This window comes from Dasypus novemcinctus, chromosome 9, assembly GCF_030445035.2.
Source record: "Dasypus novemcinctus isolate mDasNov1 chromosome 9, mDasNov1.1.hap2, whole genome shotgun sequence".
In the NCBI taxonomy this organism is placed as follows: Eukaryota; Metazoa; Chordata; class Mammalia; order Cingulata; family Dasypodidae; genus Dasypus; species Dasypus novemcinctus.
The window spans coordinates 75,017,615-75,041,399 of NC_080681.1; the positions used below are offsets into that span (position 1 = coordinate 75,017,615).

At 42.2% G+C, this 23,785-nt stretch overlaps 1 protein-coding gene across 3 annotated transcripts in view; it reads left to right on the forward strand.

The window, feature by feature from the left end:
- The window catches only part of FYB2 (FYN binding protein 2), a 172,756-nt gene that overhangs the window by 35,258 nt on the left and 113,713 nt on the right, over nucleotides 1-23,785 (forward strand). For all 3 annotated transcript variants that reach the window (XM_012527894.3, XM_058303512.1, XM_023590845.2), the window contains exons 2-4: nucleotides 17,066-17,813; nucleotides 19,940-20,101; nucleotides 21,795-21,828. In XM_012527894.3, the coding sequence (XP_012383348.3) occupies nucleotides 17,066-17,813; nucleotides 19,940-20,101; nucleotides 21,795-21,828 (944 nt within the window). The remainder of the gene's footprint in view (nucleotides 1-17,065; nucleotides 17,814-19,939; nucleotides 20,102-21,794; nucleotides 21,829-23,785) is intronic.

A 23,785-nucleotide genomic window follows, 5' to 3' on the forward strand; every position in this document is an offset into this window, starting at 1 on the left:
TATCCCACTGCTTGCTTGACCAGACAACTGGGCACCATTACCTGGCCAAGTTGACACATTAGCCTAAGCATCAAACCACCCAAAAACTTCTACTTAAGTATAAACAACCACAGCTCCCTGCAGGTGAGGCTGGGAAATGTGGCTTTAATCTAGATGCATTGCTACCCCCAAACAATAGGAGTTTATTACTAATGAAGAGGGGAAAGTGGATATTGGTATGGCACCTAGAATCTCTGCCATAGAAGGCCTCTCTGTTTGAGAAAATAGAAACCTGGAGTTCAAAGAACAAGCCCCATGGAGGTCTCTAGGAACAGTATCCAAGACAGAGCAGACAGACTTCAGTCATAAAATCAGCCAGCATGCCATGATGAGCCAGGTGACATAAGTAAGCACAAGGTGATATGGGAGCACTCAGAGAGATCACTAATCAGTCTTGGGGCCATCTTAGTTTCCTAGGGCTGTTGTAACAAAGTAGCACAAACTGGGTGACTACAGGAATTTATTGTCTCACAGTTCTCGAGACCAGAGGTCCTAAGTCAAGGTGTGTGAAGCATCATGCTCCCCCTGAAGTCTGTGGGGAAGAACCTATTCCATGCTTCTCCTGGCTCCTGGTGGTGGCTGGCAATCCTTGCCATTCCTTGGCTTGTGACAAAGCTCAATCTCTGCCTCCATGGCCACATGGCTGTCTTCTCTCTCTATGTCTGTTTCTCCTTTTCTGTTCTTAAAAGGATATCATTAATTCTGGATTAGGGGCCCAGACTTCTCCATTATGACTTCATTTTAACCAATCATATCTTCAAAGACTGTATTTCCAAATAAGGTCACATTCTGTAGTACTGGGAATTGGGAATTAAACATATCTTTTGGGAGGACACAGTTCAACACCTAACAGGGGATCATCAAAGGTTTCCTGGAGAACATGCCCATTCAGCATCCCCACTCCTTGTTCAAGGCCAGTCCAATTTTTACTTATGACCTTCCCACCATTACCTGCTTTGGGACCTTATTCCAGCAATTATTTCCTTTCTTTTAGTCTCTTTCCCATCAGCCCAAAGACATGCCCAAATCCCTCCCATCTGAAAAAAAAATTAGTCTCTTCTGTTGACCCTGTATCCCCTTATAACTACCCCTCTCTCCTTCCCTTCTGATGTCAACTTCCTAAAAGAGAATTAGTTATTCTTTTACTACCTCACCTCCCCTTTACTCTTGACCCCATTGCAATTGAGCTTCTGCCTTGACCATCTTTTCCTTTTTCATTTTTTAGCAGTAACTTTTATTTATTTTTTATTTTATATCAGTGTTACAAGTTACTTTGGTACCACAAGATAATAATCACAATAATAGTAAATTTTCTTGGGTCCTTGGCTATACTCCCCCTTATGTTTGTTCATCCCTCAGTCTTTGAAGGATTTGGGATGATGTCTGCACTGACTCCTTCAGGCTGAAAGGACACTTAGATATTGTGGAGCAGAAGAAAGGAATCATTTCACTTGCAGTTGAAGATATTCCTTGTTTTGGGGATGAGGTTTGTCTATCATCATTGTCTTGTTCATTTCCCAGGGCAAGCCTGAAGAACTCCTGGAGAGTAGGAGTCAGAAGCAACATTGCTGGGTTTCAGAGTCAACCAGCATATGAAGAATGCAAAGATTCAAGTCTCTGAGGAATATATTTAACAGATACTTTGAAAATTATAGGTTCAAATAAAAGAAGAATAATGATTAAAGGGATCATAAATGAGTATAACTGTGTTATATTGGGGAAATAGATTTCCATTTATTTCCAAGTAGGGCCTGCTGAGGGAGTGTCAAGTTCATGAGGCTGTGTGCCTTGTTTATGATGTCCGGACTTCCATAGAGCCCTCAGGAGCACTTTTGTTTGAATTTTTGTTTACTATAACAGTTTGTGAAATCTGCCTGAGACCTGCATAAGCATAGCCTTCAGAATGCCATCTGACTTACTTTGAAATCTCTTAGCCTTAAAAACTCTGTCTTATTTAATATTTCCCCCCTTTGGTGTCTTAACCATCTTTTGAAACTATTCATGAAACAGTTTTCATATTGACAGATTCCACCACTTTTCCCTCTTTATCTTATAGAACTTCTCTGCTGTACCTGGTACTCTTGGCAGTTCATTCCTCATTGAAACTGACCCCCTTCTCCTTCCCTTATTATCCTATACCTAAAGCCTCCTTAGATTTTTTGTATGTCTCTAAAAGTTCCCCAGCTTCTACTCTTGTCCTACTGCTCTGATATTCTGTGATGTGATATTATCCATTCCCATAGCTTTAATAACTATCTATAATTACTACAGTAAGAGCTAAAATATAATAAGTACTTATTATGTGCCAGGCAGTCTTCTAAATACTTTACATACCTTTTGTTTTAGTTTGCTAAAGGCCACCAGTGCGAAAATACAAGAAATGGTTTGGCTTTTATACTGGGAATTTATTAGGGTATAATCTTACAGTTCTGAGGCTGTGAAAATATACAATCAAGGCATCATCAGAAATGCTTTCTTACCAAAATTCAACTGCTAGCAGATCCTGGATTTCTGCCTCATGGCAAGGCAAAAATGGTGGCTGAACTCTACCTTTTCCTCCAGACTTACTTTCTCCCCAAGGTCCAAAGTGGGCAATCAGGCACCTGGCTCATCTCTCCAGCATTGGCCAGCTCTGCCGATTCCAGCCTTTGGCCTCTCTCTCAGCCTCTTAGGGTTTCTCTTTCTGTGGCTATTGGTGATCCTGGGGTCCTCTCTCACATGGCAGGATAAAAATGGCAACTCTTTTTCTGTGTGTCTGCAAGTTTCTCCCATTTACAAGGGATCCAGCAAGAGGCCCACCCTCTGAGACCCACCCTGGGTCACACTTCACTGAAGTAATCCAGTCAAAGACCCCCAACTAAACTGAATCCAGCAAAAGGGGCCCACACCCACAGAAATGGATTAGTTCTGGGAACATCTTTTCTGGGATTCACAAAAGCTTCAAAACTGTCAACATTTATTCATTTAATCCTCATAAGAATTGTGTATATTTCCTATTGCTGTTATAACAACTTACCACAACTTTAGTGGCTTAAACCAACACAAATTTATTATCTTACAGTGTTAGAGGTCAGAAGTCCTAAAATAAAGATGTCAGCAGAACTGTGTTTCTCCTGGAGGCTCTAGAGAAGAATGCATTTCTGTCGTTGCGGGTTTTCGGGGCGCTCATCGCTAGGGACTGGTCGTCGCAAGCCCGCTCCGGGCTGAGCAGCAGAGCGCGTATGCCTGCCGCCTTGGCATGGAGGCGGGGGTAAGCAGGCAAAGTTTTAGTCACACAGACACTTAGTCACACAGACACAACTTACAGTCACACAGACACTCCAGCAGCCAGGGCAGCGCGAAACGAGACTCTGGAGACAGCTTAATGGGCAAAAGCAAGTCCGTTTATTGTAAAGGGGGAGGCTATTTTATACTCCTTTTTGAAGGATCGTGTAAAAGGTTGATTGGATGATATTGAGTGAGGTGAGACGCACGTCAGAGCTCTAGTGCTGGTTGCCATGCCCTTATTGGGTCTGTGCTCACTCGGTTTCAGTTGCCTTTTCCTGGAAACAGACTGTCTTCCAGTATATCCTGAGTCATTGCCCCAGGCGCCCTTTTGTTACTTTCTAGCCCTTTATTTTCAGGCCATTTGCTTGGGACTTTCGTGCTCTTTGTTCTTTCACACCGTTTGGTTGCCCAGGCGCCATTTTGATAGCTCTAGGCGCCATCTTCCGTTAGGGACTTTCCAGTGGGGGGAATTCCCACACATTTCCTTGTCTCTTCAGCTTCTAGGGGCTACTCTAGTTCCTTCTTTCATGGCCTCTTCCTCCATCTTGAAGGCCAGCAGTGCAGCATCTTCAAATCTCTTTCTCAGGCTCTGCTTCCATCATCATCACATTTCCTTCTCTAACTCTGACACTCCTACCTCCTTCTTGTTAGGAACCTGTGATTATGATGGGGTGGACAATTCAAGATAACCTACCCATCTCAAGATCTTTAACTTAATCACATCAGCAAAGCCCCTTTTGCCATGTAAGGTAACAAATTCCTAGGTTCCAGGGACTAGAGCACTGACATCTTTGGTGAGCCCACCATAGTAAGCCTGTGAAGCAGAATGCAGTTCTTAGTACCATTTTACAGATACAGTAATGATAAGGAAAGGTTAAGTAACTTCCTTGTGGTAGTAATGCTAATATATGGTAGAGCAGGGGTTTGAACCTAGGCAGTTTGATTCCAGGGTTCATGTTCTTCACCTCTGTGTTCATCAATAAGCTGATAACTTCCATTCTAAATTTCTAATCCCCAAAGATTCACATATATAACTGCCTGTTATATATCAAACTTAAGAAGGTAATCTATCATTTTTGCCCAAAACTTTTTAAAAAAAGAATTACTTATTCCCCATCTTCCTCTGCCCTTCCCCCCACCCTGCTGTTTTTGCTGTCTGTGTCCATTTGCTGTGTGATCTTCTGTATCTTTTGGTCTTCTCTTCTCATTTTTTCTCCTCTAGTATTCACTGGGATTCGATCCTGGGGACCTCTGGTGTGGAGAGAGGTTTCCTGTTAGCTGCACCACCTCCGTTCCTAAATTCTGCTGTGCTTCACCTTGACCCTCCCCTTTGTCTCTCTTTTGTTGTGACATTATCTTGCTGTGTGACTCACTTGCACAGGCACTGGCTTACCATGTGGGCATTTGGCATACTGCTCAGGCACTCAGCTCAATGTGTGCGTACTGGCTCGCTGTGTGGGCCCTGCCTTGCAATGCAGGCATGCTTTCTCTTCTTTTTCACCAGGAGGCCCCAGGGATCGAACCGAGGTCCTCCCATATGGTAGGTGGAAACCCTATCACTTGAGCCATGTCCACTTCCCATTCCCCAATACTTTCATCTCCAGTCCTAAGACTTCTATTCAGGTATCAACATCCTTGTCTTGACCATTTAGAAACCTGGATATTATCCTGGATTCCTCCTTCCCCTTTTCAGTCAATCAACAAGTCCAATCCATGCTACTTCCTGTGTAGTTCTCTTATCCATCCCCCTTTTTCCATGCCTAATAACACTTCCCAAATCTAGACTCATAATTTTTACTTGATTATTGTAGTAACCTCCTAATTGTGTTCTGGTCTTTAATCTACATTAAATGTAAGTATAACCATGTAGTGTAAAACCCATCAATAACTTACTATCTCCTGTCAAGATTAAGCACAGCTACTTGAAGAAGACTTGGCCTCTACTTGGTTCTCCAGCCTCACATTCATGTCTTTTCCTTTTTGAACCTTCGGGCTTTAGTAATATGGAGTTACTTGATCCTGCTGTATAAATCATGCTGCTCCTCCCCACCGTTCTTTGCTTGGCTAACTGTTTTAACTGAGGAGTCATTTTTAGGAAGCCTTCTTTGCACTGGCAGGTTGTATCATGAGCCTCTTCTCTATACTTCCATTCTAGTCTTGACACCATTGATCTAATAACTTTATTATATTAAAATGATAAATTTGTGTCTGTCTCCATTCCATAGTTCCAAAAGGTCAGAGACTGTCCTATTCATCTTTGTAACCCTAGTGCCTAGCACATAATAGGCAACCAATAAATATTTGAGGAGACTTGAGTTGAATTTTGAACAAGTAGGAATTTGCCGTTTCAAAAAATCAGGAGAAATATGGGCAGTCCAGGCAAAGAAAAGAACACATTCACAGGTAGAGAGACATGAAAGAGCGTAACATGTTTGGTAATGTGTAAGTAATTCATTGAAACCAGAAGAAGAAAGCCTGTCAAGTAGGTGTCTGATATGAAGCCAGAGAATTATCAGAGTTGGGATTACCAAGGGCCTATGTGCTGAGCAAAAGAACATACTTTATTTGAAAACTTTGGGCAAGCCAAATGGGAGGATTTTAAACGAGGTGCTTATCTAGTCAACTGTGTGATTTTAAACAGAATTGCCCAATAGCTGGGTATGTGGTGCCTCAGAGGGGCCCCAAGTAGAACCAGAGAGGTCATGACGTCATTCTAAGCAATACATGAAGAGAACCCAAACACAGTGGCAAAGGCACAAGAAGTGACTGCCTCATGGTCTGTTTAATATTTAAATTCAGTAGAATTTGGTGAAGACTATCTATGGGCCCAGAGAAATGGAGTGTGCTTTTAGCCAGAATGTCCCTCTTGGCCACCTGCCAACCCACTGTCATCCTCACACAACTTGCCTTATGTTATCAGCCCAGGTTTCCCACCTCTAGTGGATGCATAATAGACAACAACATAGCACGTCTATTTCACACAGCAATGAAAATCAAACCCAAATGTTAGTGTTAGAAGGGGTCTCACAGATCACCCAGGCCAAACCCCTCATCTGATAGGTGACTCAGCCCTGAGAAGATAAATGCCTGACTTATAGTACCTTCAAAAATCACTGGTGACCACCCAATCACTCTTTATTGCATCATTTATTTAATTCTCTACTTATCACTTGTCTCTATATTTCTCCTGTTAACTTATTTTGTCACCCCCACCCCCTCCATTAAAATGTAATATATAAAAGCCAAGCCATTGGCTGTCTAAAACATGTTTTGCCTAAAGTTTTTTGTATTTGTTGAAAGAGAATAAGCCAGGTATAATCAGGCTTGCTCCCTCCTGAACCAGCTCTCTTTACACAGCACCTCAGTCTGAAAGGTATCAGTCTATTTCCTGCTAGTCCTTCAGAGACTAAAATTTGCCAAGCAGTAACATAATTTACGTGGCCTCAGATAGTGGCGAGCTAAAAATCATTGTCATTACATTACTTTAAAAATAGTAACCACTGAGGTTTGCACATTGTTCATTTAGTTCGATCCTTACAATAACCCTACACTGTTAGTAGAACTATAACTCCCATTTTATAGTGAGAAAAGTAAGGCCCGGAAAAGTGAAGCAATTTGCTCAAGGCCTATAACAAAGAAAGTGGTTCATCTTCAAACACAGGACACCTGATTCTATGCCCAGTACTGGCTTTTACCACATCGAGGAGGAGAAAATGTAGTTTAATTAAATGATCTACGGTTAAAGTATAGGAAATCAGCCCTTAGCAATTTCTGGAGAATTCTAAAAATGTGTACATTGTGTGGTATATGTCCGTGTGTATGAGAGGAAGAGGAGAGGGGAGTGGAGAGGAGAAGGAGGCGGGGAGAAGAGAAATGAAGAGGAGAGAGGGGAAAGTGAAGGAAGCATATGAATTGGCGGACACCTGCATCATGTTTCTTGTTCACTTCCTCCTCCCCCTGCCAAATCTCCAGAGGACAGGTGTGAGTCAACTGTAAACACAATGAGGAATGGTCACCCTGCATTCTCTCAGCTGGCACTATCAGGCTCACTGCCATGGGGATTATTTGTGTACATGAAATTAAAACCTTTTAGATGATCATGGTAGCTCTTACTTTTTGAAATGGCTCCAATGAATGTTCTCCCACCCTCTACCCTACCCCGTCCTACCTCCTATGAAGGCAAAAGATGAAAAAAAGGCACCTACAAAAATAAATAAGGTCTAATAGGAGAAAGTGGAGAGCAGTGAGAAGAGCACTGACTAGGAGCCAAAGCCTAATCCTACCTCGTATACCACCAACTCATCATAGAATCCTGGGCATGAACCTTCCTCTTTTCCCTGAGGTTTTGGCTGTTATTTCTTTTTTCTTTTTTTAAAAAAAAATTAATTGTCTTTTTTTAAAAAAAAGATACATAGATCACAAAAAATGTTACATTAAGAAATATAAGACCCCACATATACCCCACACCCCCCACCACCCCACTCCTCCCACATCAACAACTTCTTTCATCATGGTGGCACATTCATTGCATTTGGTGAATACATTTTGGAGCACTGCTACTCTGCATGAATTATAGTTTACATTGTAGTTTACACTCTCCCGCAGTCCATTCAGTGGGTTGTGGCAGGATATATAATGTCCTGCATCTGCCCCTGCAATATCATGCAGGACAACTCCAAGTACCAAAAGTGCCCCACATCACACCTCTTCTTCCCTCTCCCTGCCTTCAGCAACTTCCATGGTCACTGTCTCCACATCAATGATCCAATTTCTTCCATTGCTAGAGTCACAATAATTCACTAGTAGAGTCACAATAAGTCACTAGTAGAACACCAGTAAGTCCACTCTAATTCATGTTTATTCCTCCATCCTGTGGACCCTAGCATGGTGATGTCACCTCTACCTCTAAATCGAGAGGGGGCTTAGATCTCACATGACTGATGGATGTGATTCTCCTGCCTGCAGTTGTAGACACTCTTGGTTCCCTGGTATGGTGGTTGACCATCTTCACCCCGCTGTTAGCTGATCTGGGTAAGTCCAATGAACCGGAGAGTAGGTGTTGCAACTCTGCTGAGGCTCAGGGCCCAGCTGGCACATGGCCAGTCCAAAGATTCAAGTCTCCTGGGTATACACCAACCCCAGCACCAACCACAGGTTCAGTAAAAGTGACAGAAGAAGCATGTGTAGAAAGGTCACATCTGAGTCCAACTCCATCACACTCAGGAGCACTAATTCCAAAGTAGGGCCCACTGGCAAGGCACTGGACTCCAGAGCCATCTGCCATGGCCATAGAATCTGTGTGTCTCCATAGCCCTCAGGAACACCAGTACCTGGGGTTGTATCTACTTTGGCTATTTCTGGGATCCTGCTGATACATGAGAAAATGTGACCCCTCTAATGACCTCCCAACTCATTTTGAAGTCTCTTAGCCATATAAACTCATTTGTCTTTATCATTTCCCCCTTTTAGCCAAGGTCTTTTTCTAGTTGCATCACCAGCTGGTGCTTGGTAGTTACCCTTGGTGCCAGGGATGCTCATTCCTGGGAGTCATGTCCCATGCTGGTACTTTGAGAATATCAATAAAATTGCCAAACCTTTAGCTAGACTAACAAAGAAAAAAACAGAAGATGTAAATACACAAAATAAGAAATAAGAAAAGGGATATCATCACTAACCCCACAGAAATAAGGAGGATACTCTGAAAAACTTTATGCCAACAAGGACAATTTAGAGGAAATGGACAAATTCCTAGAAACACATAAGCAGCCTACACTGATGAAAGTAAAGAGATAGAATTACAAGTAAAGAGATAGAATCAGTCATGAAAAACCTCCCAACTAAGAAGAGCCCTGGGCCAGATGGCTTCATAGGTGAATTCTACCAAACATTCCAGAAAGAACTAATGCCAATCTTGCTGAAACCCTTCCAAAAAATCGAAACAGAAGAAACATTGCCTAACTCATTCTATGATGCCAACATTACCCTAGTACCAAAGCCAAAGACACCACAAGAAAGGAAAATTACAGACCAATCTAATGAACCTAGATGCTAAAATTCTCAACAAAATCCTTGCTAATCATATTCAACAACACATCAAATGAATTATACATAATGACCAAATGGTTTTCATCCCTGGTATGCAAGGATGGTTCAACATAAGAAAATCAATGTAATACACCACATAAGGGAAATCACAGGAGCATATCTACAGATGCAGAAAAAGCATTTGACAAAATATAGCACCCTTTCTTAATAAAAAAAATTACACTGCAAAAGATAGGAATAGAAGGAAACTTTCTGACCATGATAAAGGGTATATTTGAAAAACCCACAGCTAACACCATTTACAATGGTGAAATCCTAAAATCTTTCCTTCTAAGATCGGGAACAAGACAAGGATGCCCACTACCACCCCTCCTATTTATCATTGTGTTAGAAGTACTTGCTCAAAGTACTGAGGCAAGAACCAGATATAAAAGTCATCCAAATCAGAAAGGAAGATGTCAAAATTTCACTATTTGCAGATAACATAATCATATACATAGAAAACCATGAAAAATCTACAACAAAGCTTGTATAACTTATAAATGAGTTCAGTGAAGTTGCAGGTTATAAGATCAATGCACAAAAATCAATGACACCCCACACCAGTTTCAGCCATGGCAGGAGAGGTGCACTGGTGTGGGGTGTCATTGATGGGGAACACATGGTTGGAAGGGAGTTCTCCATAGCAAGTATATAGGATATATAAAAATGTTCAGATATTTGCTGGGTATTGTCATAGTAGGTAGAGTTACACACGACAACTGAGGCAGTGCTGAGTTCCCATCCTGAAGAGCTCTGTTGCATTCCCCAATGGTACAGCAACAATCCCCCAAGTGCAAGGGTAGGGACCAGTGAAGAAGGTTGGTCCAATGATGGGCCCTTGATACTATGCTTATGAGCCTGTGTGCTTGAAATTACAACTGGGCCTAGAGCTGCAGGGTGCTTAAGAGTTACCTCCTGAAAGCCTTCATGTTGCTCAAATGTGATCACTCTCTAAGCCAAATTCAGTATGTAAATTCATTACCTTCCCCCCAGCATGGGACATGACTCCCAGGAATGAGCGTCCCTGGCACCAAGGGTAACTACCAAGCACCAGCTGGTGATGCAACTAGAAAAAGACCTTGGCTAAAAGGGGGAAATGATAAAGACAAATGAGTTTATATGGCTAAGAGACTTCAAAATGAGTTGGGAGGTCATTAGAGGGGTCACACTTTCTCATGTATCAGCAGGATCCCAGAAATAGCCAAAGTAGATACAACCCCAGGTACTGGTGTTCCTGAGGGCTATGGAGACACACAGATTCTATGGCCATGGCAGATGGCTCTGGAGTCCAGTGCCTTGCCAGTGGGCCCTACTTTGGAATTAGTGCTCCTGAGTGTGATGGAGTTGGACTCAGATGTGACCTTTCTACACATGCTTCTTTTTTTTTTTTTTTTAAGATTTATTTTTATTTATTTATTTAATTCCCCCTTCTCCCCCGGTTGTCGGTTCTCTGTGTCTATTTGCTGTGTCTTGTTTCTTTGTCTGCTTCTGTTGTCGTCAGCGGCACAGGAAGTGTGGGCAGCGCCATTCCTGGGCAGGCTGCACTTTCTTTCATGCTGGGTGGCTCTCCTTACAGGGCGCACTCCTTGCACGTGGGGCTTCCCTATGCGGGAGACACCCCTGCATGGCAGGGCACTCCTTGCGCGCATCAGCAGTGCACATGGGTCAGCTCCACACGGGTCAAGGAGGCCCAGGGTTTGAGCCATGGACCTCCTGTGTGGTAGACGGACGCCCTAACCACTGGGCCAAGTCCGTTTCCCTCTACACATGCTTCTCCTGTCACTTTTACCAAACCTGTGGTTGGTGCTGGGGTTGGTATATACCCAGGAGACTTGAATCTTTGGTCTGGCCATGTGCCAGCTGGGCCCTGAGCCTCAGCAGAGTTGCAACACCTACTCTCCGGTTCATTTGACTTACCCAGATCAGCTAACAGGGGAGTGAAGATGGTCAACCACCACATCAGAGAACCAAGAGTGTCTACATTTGCAGGCAGGAGAATCACATCACATTACTTTCTCTAGTGCTTTTCTTATTTTCTATTTCATTTAGTTCTCCTTTGAGCTTTGTTCATTCTTTCTTCTTTCTTTGGGGTTAGTTTGTTGTTTTTTTACTAACTCCTCCAAGTGTGCAGTTAGGTCTTCAATTTTAGCTCTTCTTTTTCATGTGTGAATTTATGGCTATGAATTTCCCTCTCACTACAGCTTTTGTTGCATCCCATAAGTTTTGATATGTTGTGTTGTCATTTTCACTGGTTTCAAGGTAGTTACTGATTTCTTTTGAAATTTCCTCCTTGACTCACTGTTTGTCTAAGAGTGTGTGCTTAACTTACATATCTTTGCGCCTAATCTGGTTCTCTGGCCCTTGCAGATTTTCAGCTTCCTTCCACTGTGATCAGAGAAATTATTTTGTATGATTTCAGTCTTTCTGAATCATTGAGATTTTCTCTGTGGCCTAGCATGTGGTCTATCTTGGAGAATGATCCATGTGCACTTGAGAAGAATGTTTATCCTGCTGTATTTGTGTGAAATGTTCAGTACATGTCTATTAGGTCCAGACCCTCTAATATATTGTTCAAAGTCTTTGTTTCTTAATTGATTCTCCGTTGAGATATCTCCGTTTCTTAATTGCTTCTCCGTTGTGATAATGGTGTTTTAAAGTCCTCCACTATAATTGTAGAGGCATCTATTCCTTCACTTAGTTTTTCCAGTGTTTGCCTGGTTAGGAGCATAAATGTTTATGATTGTTCTTTCTTCTTGAAAGATTACCCCTTTTGCTAATATGTAGCATCCATCTTTGTCTCTCAATAGTTTTGCAGTTAAAGTCTATTTTTTCCAATATTAATATAGCTACTCCTGCCCTTTTTTGGTTATTGTTTGCTTGTAAGATTGTTTTCCAGTCATTCACTTTCAACCTCCTTAAAGTCCTGGGTCTAAGATGGGTTTCTTGTAGACAACATGTAGATGGGTCATATTTCCTTATCCATTCTGCCAATCTTTGTCTGTGGACAGGTGAGTTTAATCCATTGACATTCATTGTTATTACTCTCAAGGATTTACTTACTTTAGCCATATTTTCTTTGGATTTGTGTATGCCATATGTTGTTTTTATTTCTCTTTTTCTTTTTAGTTGTTCCTACACTCTCCCCCAACTCTGTCTCTCCTGTTTTTCTCTTTCCTCCTGCAGAACTCTGTTTAGTATTTCTTGAAGGGCAAGTTTCTTGTTGGCATACTCTCTTAGTTTCTCTTTATCTGTGAATATTTTGTGAACTCTCCGTCAGTTTTTTAAAAGATTTATTTTTATTTTTTTCTCTACACCCTCATTCTTCCATTTTCTGCTTTCTGTGTACATTTGCTGTGTGTTCTTTTGTGTGTGCTTGTATTCTCACTAGGCGGCTCTGGGAACTGATCCTCACACCTTCTGGAGTGGGAGAGAGGTGATTACTCTTTTGCACCACCTCAGCTCCCCTGCTCTGCTACATCTTCTTATTTTCTCTCCTCTGTATCTCTTGCTGTGTCATCTTGATGCTCCAGCTCTCTGCTTTGGCCAGCACTCCTGCATGGGCCACATTCCCATGTGGGCCAGCTCACTGCATGGGCCACCTTGTCCTCACCAGGAGGCCCTGGGCATCGAACCCTGGATCTCCTATATGGTAGGTGGGAGCCCAATTGGTTGAGCCACATCCATTTTCCTCCATCATTTTTGAATGCCAGCTTTGCTGGATAGAGTATTCTTGGCTGGAAATTTTTTTCTTTTAATACCTTGACTGTGTTATAGTACTGCCTTCTTGCCTCCATGGTTTTAGATGAGAAATCAGCACTGAATCTTATTGAGCTTCCCTTGTATGTGATGGTACTCTTTTCTCTTGCTGCCTTTAGTATTTTCTCTTTGTCTTGAGCATTGGAAAATTTGACAAGTATATGTCTTAGGGTAGGCCTGTTGGGTTTTATGCTGTTTGGGGTGCATTGTGCTTCCTGGATGTGTACATCCATCTCCCTCAATAGGTTTGGTATGTTTTCAGCCATTATTTCCTCCAGCACCCTTTCTTTCCCCTTTCTGTTTTCTTCTCCTTCTGAGATGCCTATAATGCTTATGTTTGTTCATTTTTTGTTGTCATTCAGATCCCTAAGTCCCTGCTGGATTTTTTCTATCTTTTTACCGATCGATTCTACTATCTGTTTGATTTCAGATGTACTGTCTTCCACATCATTAATTCCTTCCTCTGTCTCTTCAAATCTGCTGTTATTTGCTGTGAGTATAGTTTTGATTTCTTGGATTGTACCATTCATCACCATCATATCCGTTATCTTTTTACATATGTTTACAGTTTCTTCTGTATGCTCTCCAAGTGTTTTCTTAATATCCTTAATCTCCTCCTTCACTTCATTAAGTTTATCCATGATATTTGTTTGGAGAGCTTTGATTAGATGTTTGATGTTCTGCTCCTCTTCCTGGTTTTTAGTGTGTTCATTGGAGTGGGCAATGTCTGCCTGATTATTGGTATGGTTTGTAATTTTTTGTTGCTGTCTGATCATCATATTATCTTGATGGATTTGTTCAGTTGAGTAGCTTCTCTGTCTAGTCTCCGGGTTTATTTAGGTGCTATTTTTGCATGTGTGTTAAGTCTTCTCTTTCACACTTTTTCTTCTTATTCTGTTTTCTTGTTGCTGTCTAAGTTTCCTTGAAGGAAAAAGATTAGGGCCAGGGAAAATAAAGAGGTAAGAAAAGAAAAAATAGTAGTATTGATAGTGAATATGAGCAGAAGGACCGTGTAAGACCTAGGAGCATGAAAATTAAATTCATGTAAGCTGTGTAGAATTATTATAATAAAAAAGTGGAGTACCTACAATGAGATGGGAAACTGAATATGAGGAAGAATATACTATGAATTAAAAGGACAGTGTGATCAGGAAAGAGGGAAAGAGAAAAGAAAGGACAATAATATAGTGCATAAAAGACAGAAAACTGAAGAGAGATGTTAGAAATAAAAAGCCAGAAAAATTGGGAGCTAAACAAAGAAAGGTAGAATGTAAGAGCTACAACAGAAGATGGAAGATAGAAAGATGTAAAGAAAAGGAGATAGCATTGGTAGCCAAATTCAGTACACACAGAAAAGAGGAAACAGGATGAGGAAGCACAGCAAACAAGAAACACTGTCTGCAACACCTAAAAAACAAAAACAAAAACAAAAAAAAAGGGTGGTGGGATAAAGAGGAAGGAAAGACAAGAAACAAACAAAACCAGATAAGCCCTCAAGCAAGGAGTCCTCTTTGTAACTGAATAAACTGCTTAGGAATCTGTCCTTCCCCCTTTATCCCTTCTTCACTTCTCTCTCTCCCAGGGCAGCAGGAAGCCCATGTGAGGGCTCCTCTCTGAGATTCAAATGGGACCCTGGTGTACCAAATCACCACAGAAAATAATGGCTCTAAGTTTTTTTGAGAGCTAGCACCCACACCTTGCTGAGAACCCTAAATATGCTTTTGGAAGCCTACCAAGCATGTCCTACTGTCCCTCTCCCTTAGGTATGTTGTACAGAATAGTTAATTGCCTGACTCTACCTTCTCCCAGACCAATTTTCCCTATCTCAGGGCATTTAGGTAAATCGGGCTGCTTCACCAGATTCACCTCTCCTCTCTTCCTAGCCTCTCCCCAAGCCAGCTGCCACGCTCTTCCAAGCTCAAAAAAGGGGGGACCAGACAATTGAACCCACACTCCTTGGGCCCCTCTGCACCCCTCACTAGAACCCTTCTACTCTCAGGGATTGTCAGAGACCAGCGGGCTCGGGAATGCCATGGTTTAGGGAGCGCTGGGTTCAGGGAATGCGGACTCGGGGAACATGGGATATAGGGAATGTGGGGTTTGAGGAATGCAGCGTTTGGGGAATGCAGGTTTCGGGATCGCAGGTTTGGAGAACAAGGGGCTCGGGAACACTGCTGGGCAACCAGTAGTGTTCAGGGAATGCTGCGGCTATCAGCCCTCGGGGAAGGGTTTAGCCTTCCTACCACTTTGGGCACAAGTGCAAGAAACCCCCTGTTTTACCTTGAGCAAGCACTCCTTTTGTCACACACTCTTCAGATCAATATCCAGAAACCTCCTGATTTGTGGGTTCTCAAAACAGCTCACTTGGGCAGGATTCTGTCCCCACTTAGCCAGTTTTTGCAGGAGTGATGATGAAGGTGCACTCTCTCAGATGCCATTTGCCTGGCCTCTCCCTTGGCTGTTATTTCTATCACCGTTTTCATATACTGAATTTGAGCTGAATTTAGAAGGAAGAACACAATCTCCCAAGGGAAGTTGCAAATACAAGACGATCAGCTAGCCTCTTATAAATAGCTTTTCTATATTAAAAACTGACAATGAATCAAGCAGTGTTGGATCCTTTTGCGTATAGTAGCCCTAATCCTTACACAACTTAACAATTTAATTCTCTGATGAAGCTGTGCTTGGAGGGAAGGTAGAGTTCCCAAAGTATTTGTCTAGATGGTAAATAGCTCAGTAAGATTTTGAACATAGGTCAGTCTAGTTCTAAAGTTTTATCTTTTCTCCAGCCCCTTGTGTTAAGTGCTGCAGCCAAGATATAAATAAAGAGCTATGGAAGCACCAACGAAATGGGAAAAGTTAGTTCTGCCTGTCATGCATAGGGGAAATATTGACAGAGAAGGTCACAGTGAAGTGAAGAAAGCAATTGGCAAGTCATGGGGGGTGGGGTAGCATTTTAATGAAGCAAGAACACGTAAACAAAGTCAGAGTGGTGGTGAGTCCAAGGTTTCCAGGAGAACTGTAAACAGTTCAGTGTGTTTTAAGGATAGTTGTGGTAGGCTATGGTTTGAGATCATAATTACACTCTCTTTTGAATTGCTTTAGGTTGCAACCACATTAAGAAAGATCCTGAATGCCATACCAAGGGGTTTGGAATTTATTTTTAACGGGAGTAGAAGGTTCGCAAAGATTTATGTCACAGGGCTTACCAGCAATTGTTAACATTGTCTCCTTTATATTGTTGTAGAGAAGTGGGGTGTGCGTGGTATTGAAGGCCAGGACATGAGAACTCTGAGAAGGAAGTTGGTTTATTTCAATCTGCCGGACTCGGGGGACTCTTGTCTTAATAATAACTGAGCCCCGAATAGCATTTTTTTGTCTCTTTTATACAGAGGTTTAAGGTTAGGGAGACAAAGGGTGATGGTATGCAAACAGATCTTTGGTTAGTTTCTTCAGTGTTTGATCTCAGTATCAGATAGGTTATTTCCTCCAGGTGAGTTGCATATTCCCCACATTCCAAGCCAGCTTGGATTTAGCATATCTTCCACATTCCATCTGGATGCAACCTTGAATACACCTTCAGTCTTACATCCTTTCTGAACATTCAAAGACTGTAGGGCCTATATTACTTATTTGGACTTTTAGGGACTAGGTACACTTGGAAACAATTTTGAATTTATGCACAGGCTATATCAATATGTGTGAGAAAATTAAATATGCCCAAAGTTTGACAAAGAGAAGATAATTGTTTGTCTACCTTCTTATGTAGACTACAGCTAATGGCTAATATTGCCCAATAGGTAAGTGATCCTGTTACATCAGCACTTGCAGCCCTTAACATGTACAGTGAAGTCAGCTAATCTCACTGGCTTTTTCCTGGAATAATGAAATACTTTCATTTTCTTTTATGCTTTAGGAAGGGGTAAGAAACTTCAAGGAACTTCGAGCCAAATTTCAAAACAAGCTTGATGTTCCACCTCTTCCAGGACCTGCTAAATCCCCAGCAGGTATTTCACAAAAGGGTTACATCGGAAATCCACAGTCAACCCAGGTTTTGGCCAATGGAAAAACTCTCTCATCCAACCAGATTCAGCACCTATCAAATTGTTGCAGTAGTGAATCCCAGCCTCTTAAACCCCAGAAACTAGTGTTGGTCCAGAGCAGCGATATTCAGAAATGTTCTAATTCCACAGGACCTCTGGGAGCATCTGCTGATTCTACAGGAAATTCACAGAAGGCCTCTCTGCCAGTAGAGGTGACTCTATCAAATGCTGAGATAATCAATAAAAAGAAAGTAGTGGATACCAGTAGCTTCAGAGACAAGCTCTGGAACTGGGAGAAGTTTTCATCTCAGAAGAGTGAGATGTCACCTGCCATTCTCCTTGCTAACTGTGGAAGTAGGACCTTCTATCTGAAAGACCAAAGATGCATGGGACTTACTCTGGAGATGCCAAGGAAAAAGCTGGAAACAAATACAACACAGACCCTTCCTTCCCAGAGGGACTTGATGACCCAAAGAAAATCACTTACATCCTCTAAAGATACCTCTTTCCTCCTTTCTCAACATGACAGGAAGGGCCAAGAAAACCCCAGTCCTGAGAGGAGCTCAGCAGTGAGCACCTTCCAGCCTACCTATGAGTGTGAGCTAGCCAGCCAGGCCTTAGGTGAGAAATAGAATCTCCATGGGACAGAGGGAGGCGTCAATATGTATTTAATTTAAAATCTGTTGACTTGGGAATACCATATGTGTGACCTGGGCAACATTTGCTCCAAACTCCAATGCAGGTATTCTAGGCTTATCTGCTAAATTGTAATTTCAGGTTTGGGGAAAGTACTTAATCTCATGGAGTTTCATTGAGAGATAGTTAGGCAGAATTTTTTAAAGCATGAGCTGTGTAGTGGGACAAAGGCAAACTCAGATTTGATTTCTAGCTCTACAACTGCATGAACTTGGGCAATCTGCGCAACTTCTTAGAGACTGATTTACTCTCCTATAAATCTGATCTTTCTTCAATCTTCCTTGTGTTGGCAAATGACACAACCATCCTCTCAGTTGCTCAAGCCAAAAAGCTGAGCCACGCTCTATTCCTCCTACCCCCTCATTCTTCACATCCAATCCATCAGCAAGCTCTTATTTTTTAACCAAAATAGGTTCTGAATCCCTCCATTTCCATCGCTCTGTGCCATCTGCCCTGTCCAAGTCATCATCATATCTCACCTGGGCCACTACAACAACCCCTTATCTAGTCTTCCTGCTTCCACTTTTGCTCCTAGTCTGTTCTCCTCCTTGGAGGCACAGTGATCCTTTTACGGTATGAATTATACTATACCACTCCCCTGCACCATCTCACAGTTGCTCTCATGATTTGGCCCTTGCCTGCCTCTCTTGTACTCCTCCTCTCTCACCATGTTGCCTCCCTGCTGTTCCTCAGATATACCACACTGCTTCCACCCCAGGGTCTTTGCTTGCCATTCCCTCTGTTTTAATACTCTTCCCCCAGGTCTTTGAATGTCTCACTCCTCGTTGAGGTCTCTGCTCAAGTGTCTCTGGCTCTGAAGAGAACTTATTAATCACTCTGTCTAATATAGTTAAACCACTCCCCTCACTATCTTCTTACATTGCTTTGGTTTTCTTCATAACTCTTATTCTTACCTAGCATCTTGTTATGCATTTGTTTACCTCAGTAAAATGTAAGCTAAGTAAAGATAAAGGCTTTTTTTTTCTTCCCTATCATATCCTCTAGCACCTAGAAGGCTAGTCTGAGTAGGACCTCAGAAAATACATGTTGAATGATCGGATGAATGGATAGATGGATGAATCTTCTGCTTATAACTAAGATTTCTCTTTGCACTTAGAAGAGAATCCAAACTCCTTACTTGGGTCTTCATAGTTCTCTATTATCTGTTCTCCACCAAGTCTCTGACTTAGCTCCTGCCTCTCTTAGAGGTAGAGTTATTGCTGTTCTTTCAAAAGACTGTTTCATACCTCAGGGCAAGTTTGTTCCCTCTTCTTGGAATGCTCTTTTCTTTGACATTTGTATAGCTGCATTTAGGTATAAGTTCCAATAATACTTTCCCAGATAAGCCTACTTACTCTGTCTTCTCTAACTAAAGAGCAATGCCTCTCTATAAAAAGTTCACACTCTTAGATCATCCTGTTTTATTTCCTTTATAGAACTAATCAATGTTCTATTATCTTGTTTCTTTGTTTACTTTATCATCACTCTCCTTTTAGAATGATAATTCCTGAGGGCTGGACTATATCAGTTTTTTTTCTCAGCTCTATCCCCAGCTCTTAGAACAATGCCTGGAACATAGTAGATAATTAGTTCTTAATGAAGGGATGGGAAAGAAGATAGGGTGGATGAAAAGAATGATGGATGGGAGGAAGGAAGGAAAGATGGATGAAAGGATAGATGGAAGAAGTATGGAATGATGGAAGAAAGGATGAAAGGAAAAATGGAAGGAAAGAAAGGAGGATGGATTGCCTATTAGAAGAAGCTGTTGAGAGGGTGAAGAATAAAAAACTGGAAACAGTTTGAGGTCATGCAGTGTTTAAATGCCAGAGAATGAAGTGAATGGATGTCCTGCTGAGGAAATCAGGCTTCATTTCTTGGGCAGTGGGTTGAGTGATGTGATCAGGTTTGCCTTTTGATCAGGTCACTCTGGCTGCTGAATGGAGACTAGCTTGGAAGAGAGTGAGACTGAGGCAGGGAAACTAGTGTTTTACCTGACCAGCCGTGGCATGGAAATAATAATAGCCTACTTTTTTTTTAATTGTTGTGCTCAGAAAGACTTCCAGATGCCAGGCGTCGCCAGCTTCCCAAAACAAAGCCACTGCCTTCCATCGAGTCCCTGGGCCCTCCTCCCCCAAAGCCTCCAAAGCCCTCGGTTGTGAGCCTCCAGGCCTTCCAGAAGAAGGCAGCTGCTATTCCCAAGACCCAAAGGGAAGGTAAGGAATTGCACAGGGTCCCCCCACACAACCCGTCAGGAGTCATGGCTCAAGGGCCTGCATCCCCCATGTCACCTCCTTCCAGGTGACAATGCAGCTCCTGCTTTTCCGTGGGGCTGGACAGCCATCACTGCTTATTCCATGCAGAGGCTGTGCAGCTTGCCTGTGAAGTGGCGGATCTGTGGGAATTAGCCCCTTATCACTCCTGGGCCAGCCCTCTTCTCCTGAGAACATTGCATTTGATCTCTGGGCATCTTTTCTCCAGGAAGAAAATGAAAAGTCACCAAGCAGGGAGGCAGTGAACCTTTGTGTTTCCTGCAAAACCTGTGTTGTCCACCCAGCTAGTGCAGGAGAAGGTGGGGGCGGGAGGAAGGCTGGCAGGCTGTGCAAAGGGAGTTAAGTCACTGTGAACTCGACCTGAGATCTCAGGCCTCTGTTCTGCCTTCAATAATTAATTGAAGGGATCCTTGCCCGCACTGTCCTTTCCAGGAACTGAATCATCCTTGGAGACCATTTCTCTGTACTATTTTGTGTTTTCCTCTGCTATTTCTGAAAAGGAACACCTCCTTAGGTCACCATCCCCAACACATTCTGATCCTGTTGATGTTTCGAACACCTTTGCTTGTGTTCCCTCTAAAGCAAAATACCAAGTCTTTTTTTAAAATTGTTAGGAGGTGCTGGGACCCCCTACGTGGGAAGCAGGCACTCAACCACTGAGCTACACCCGCTCCCCTACAAGTCTTTTTTTAAATTTATTTGTTTTTATTAAAGAAGTTGAAGGTTTACAGAAAGATCATGCAGAAAATACAGAGTCCCCATATACCTGCCTCCATTTTTAACATTTTTTTGCATTAGTGTGATACCTTTGTTACACTTGATAGGATAACATTATTATAATTGTACTATTAACTATACTCCATAGTTTACATTGGGGTTCACTGTTAGTGTTGTACAGCTCCTACGGCTGTTTTTAAATTTTTATTCTAATAACAAATAAAATTGATATGTTTAACTACATTCAGATACATAATTCAGTGGTAAGTACATGCAAAATGTTGTGTCACCATCACCACTACACATTTCCAAAAAGTTGCCAGCTCTCCAAACAAATTCTGCACCAATTAAGAATTAACTCCCCATTCCCTATCTCTACCACAGTCCCTGGGACCTTGTATTAGTGAGATCGGATGGTATAAAATGCCAATTCTTTTATAATAAAATGAGCTTTGTAAATATCAGCTCATTCACTATCTGTTTAAGTTTGAGCATGTTACTCACTGGCCTCAATTTTTTTATCTGTAAAATTGGGATAATAATAATACCACTGACTTCATCAAATGGAAAATATTTAAACAGTTCTTGGCACACCAATAAGCATTCAATAAATGTTTGATGGTATCATTAATTCAAGCAAGCATTGTGCAGCAACATTTTGTGCCACAGAAGATTAAAAGCTAAATCCCACAGAGGTAATGAACCACAAGGAGCTCATAGGCGAATACAAGAGATTGTGCCCATAAATAAACATCCTGCAGCATGAGTGAATGCTGCAATGCAGGGCCAGGCAGACCCCAGGGCATGGGTGGAGTGAGCTGCCACTCAACACTTTGTCTCTTGGGCCAGGGCATCACACAGACATACTTTAACCATGCCACTGACAATGCTTTCCCCCCACCCCCTCTTCCTCTTGCAGCTGCTGTAGAAGAGGGCTTCCTGCCTCCAGAGAGGTGAGTACATGCCTTGTAATTGAGTTGGAGTGCAGCCCATCAGCGAAGCTGCTTACCTGCCCAAGAGCAGGGAATAAGCACCAGCCAAGTGTTTGCATTTCTCATAAGGATAGAAGGAAGAACAGATTTATAAGCAATAAACTGCAACTTTTGTTTTAAATGAAAGATTAAATAAACTCTATTTAGCTACCATGCTGACATGAAGTCCTCTGAGGTACTTTTATTTATTATGCATTTGGGTTCAGTAAATTGAAGCATCAGCTTCCATGGTCATAAATCAAATTAAAGGCTAAAGAATGCTCTGTGCTGCTGGTATGATGTTATAGGAATTGGTAATGGAATGAAAGACCTTGTGTTTTGGGTGCCCTCATTCTATAAGTTTGCCATGGATGTGTCAGTTCATTAATTCATTCAATCAAACAATATGCATTGAGCCTTTCATTGTGTCATATATTGAACTGGCCACTTTATTGAGATTTCCTCATTCATTTTCTCAAGAAACCTGCAAAGTTGCTGCTAATGTCCTCACTTTACAGTTAATGATATTTGGGCTCAGAAAGGTTTCCATTTGTAAAGCCATGATCCAACCCACATAAACCATAACTATTTGTACTCTTCCACCTTGCCTCCCTCACAGAGATGTTTCTGTTCTGAAGAAAGGGAATCTTAGATGGAGAATCAAACATACAAACAAATGCTCGTTTATCCTGTTCATTCAACAAATATGTATAATAAATAGAGTGTAATGAGTTTTGTAACAGAGGAAGGTACAAGATTCAAAGTTTGCACAAATGAAGCTGTGACCACTTTTCCTTGGAAGAGTCAGGGAAATCTTTACAGAAAATTGATCAGTTGTGCTGTAGGAATACATAACAAACAACAACAACAATTGAGTAGCATACAACAATAAATATTTATTTAGCTCATGAGCCTGGGAACTTCAGTTGGTCTGGCGGGACTCAGTTGGGCTCACGTGTTTGCAGTCAACTGTGGCTCATATAGGCAGTTCTGCTGATATTGGCTGGGCTCATTCACATGTCTGGGGTCAGATTGCAGTTGACTGATCTAGGATTGCCTAGGCTAGGATGACTCGGTCAACTTGAACATCTGTCTCTCATTCTCCAGCAGCCCAGGAGTGTTATCCTAGTAGTTGCAGGAGCCAAGTGAGACAACCCCGGTTGCACAGCACTTTTCAAGCCTTGGCTGTTGTCTTATTTGCTGTAATGTCATCGGTCACAGCAAGTCACTTGGCCAAGCCCAGAGTCAGAATGGGAGGGCACTAAAAACTTACATGGAAGGGTTCCAGGAAGGGATGAAGACTAGAGACATTAAGACAGTCAACCTATCACTGAAGAGGCAGCATCTGAAATGAATATTGAGGATGATTGTTTAGTGAGGAAGGTAGAAATAGGCTCTATAGGCAGAGGCAAGAGGTAGGAAGTAACATGTTTTATTTGAGGGTACTAGTAAAGTTAGAATATAGATAGATTCCAGCCACCAGGATGGTGGCATAAGATTCTCTGGGATGCCATTTTCCCACAAAATCTTTGAACAATTAGCAAAAACTTGGGCAAGTGCCAAATCAAGAAAACACAGCCCTTCTCTTAACCCCTCCCTGGTATGGTGAGAACCAGTCCACATTCCCATTGTGGGTCCCTGGGCTTGTATCAGAGGGAGCAGAGCCACCTCTGTGTGCATACTTGAGTGCCTGTTTGTTGGTTCCAGTCTATTGGGCGGGAAAGACTAAACCAGGAAACTCATCTCTGGCTCACCTCCAGGATCTTGGCGGCAGGCAGAAGCAGCTTGCAGGCAGCTAAAGCAGTGTAAGAAAAACTTAAGTCAAAGTGGCCAGGGACAAGGATTCCTGACTTTAAGACGTACAGTAGAGTACCCAGGAGTGGGGAGAGGGAGGAAAGCATTTCATAGGGAGTAGAGGGGACAAATGCTACGAATGGGG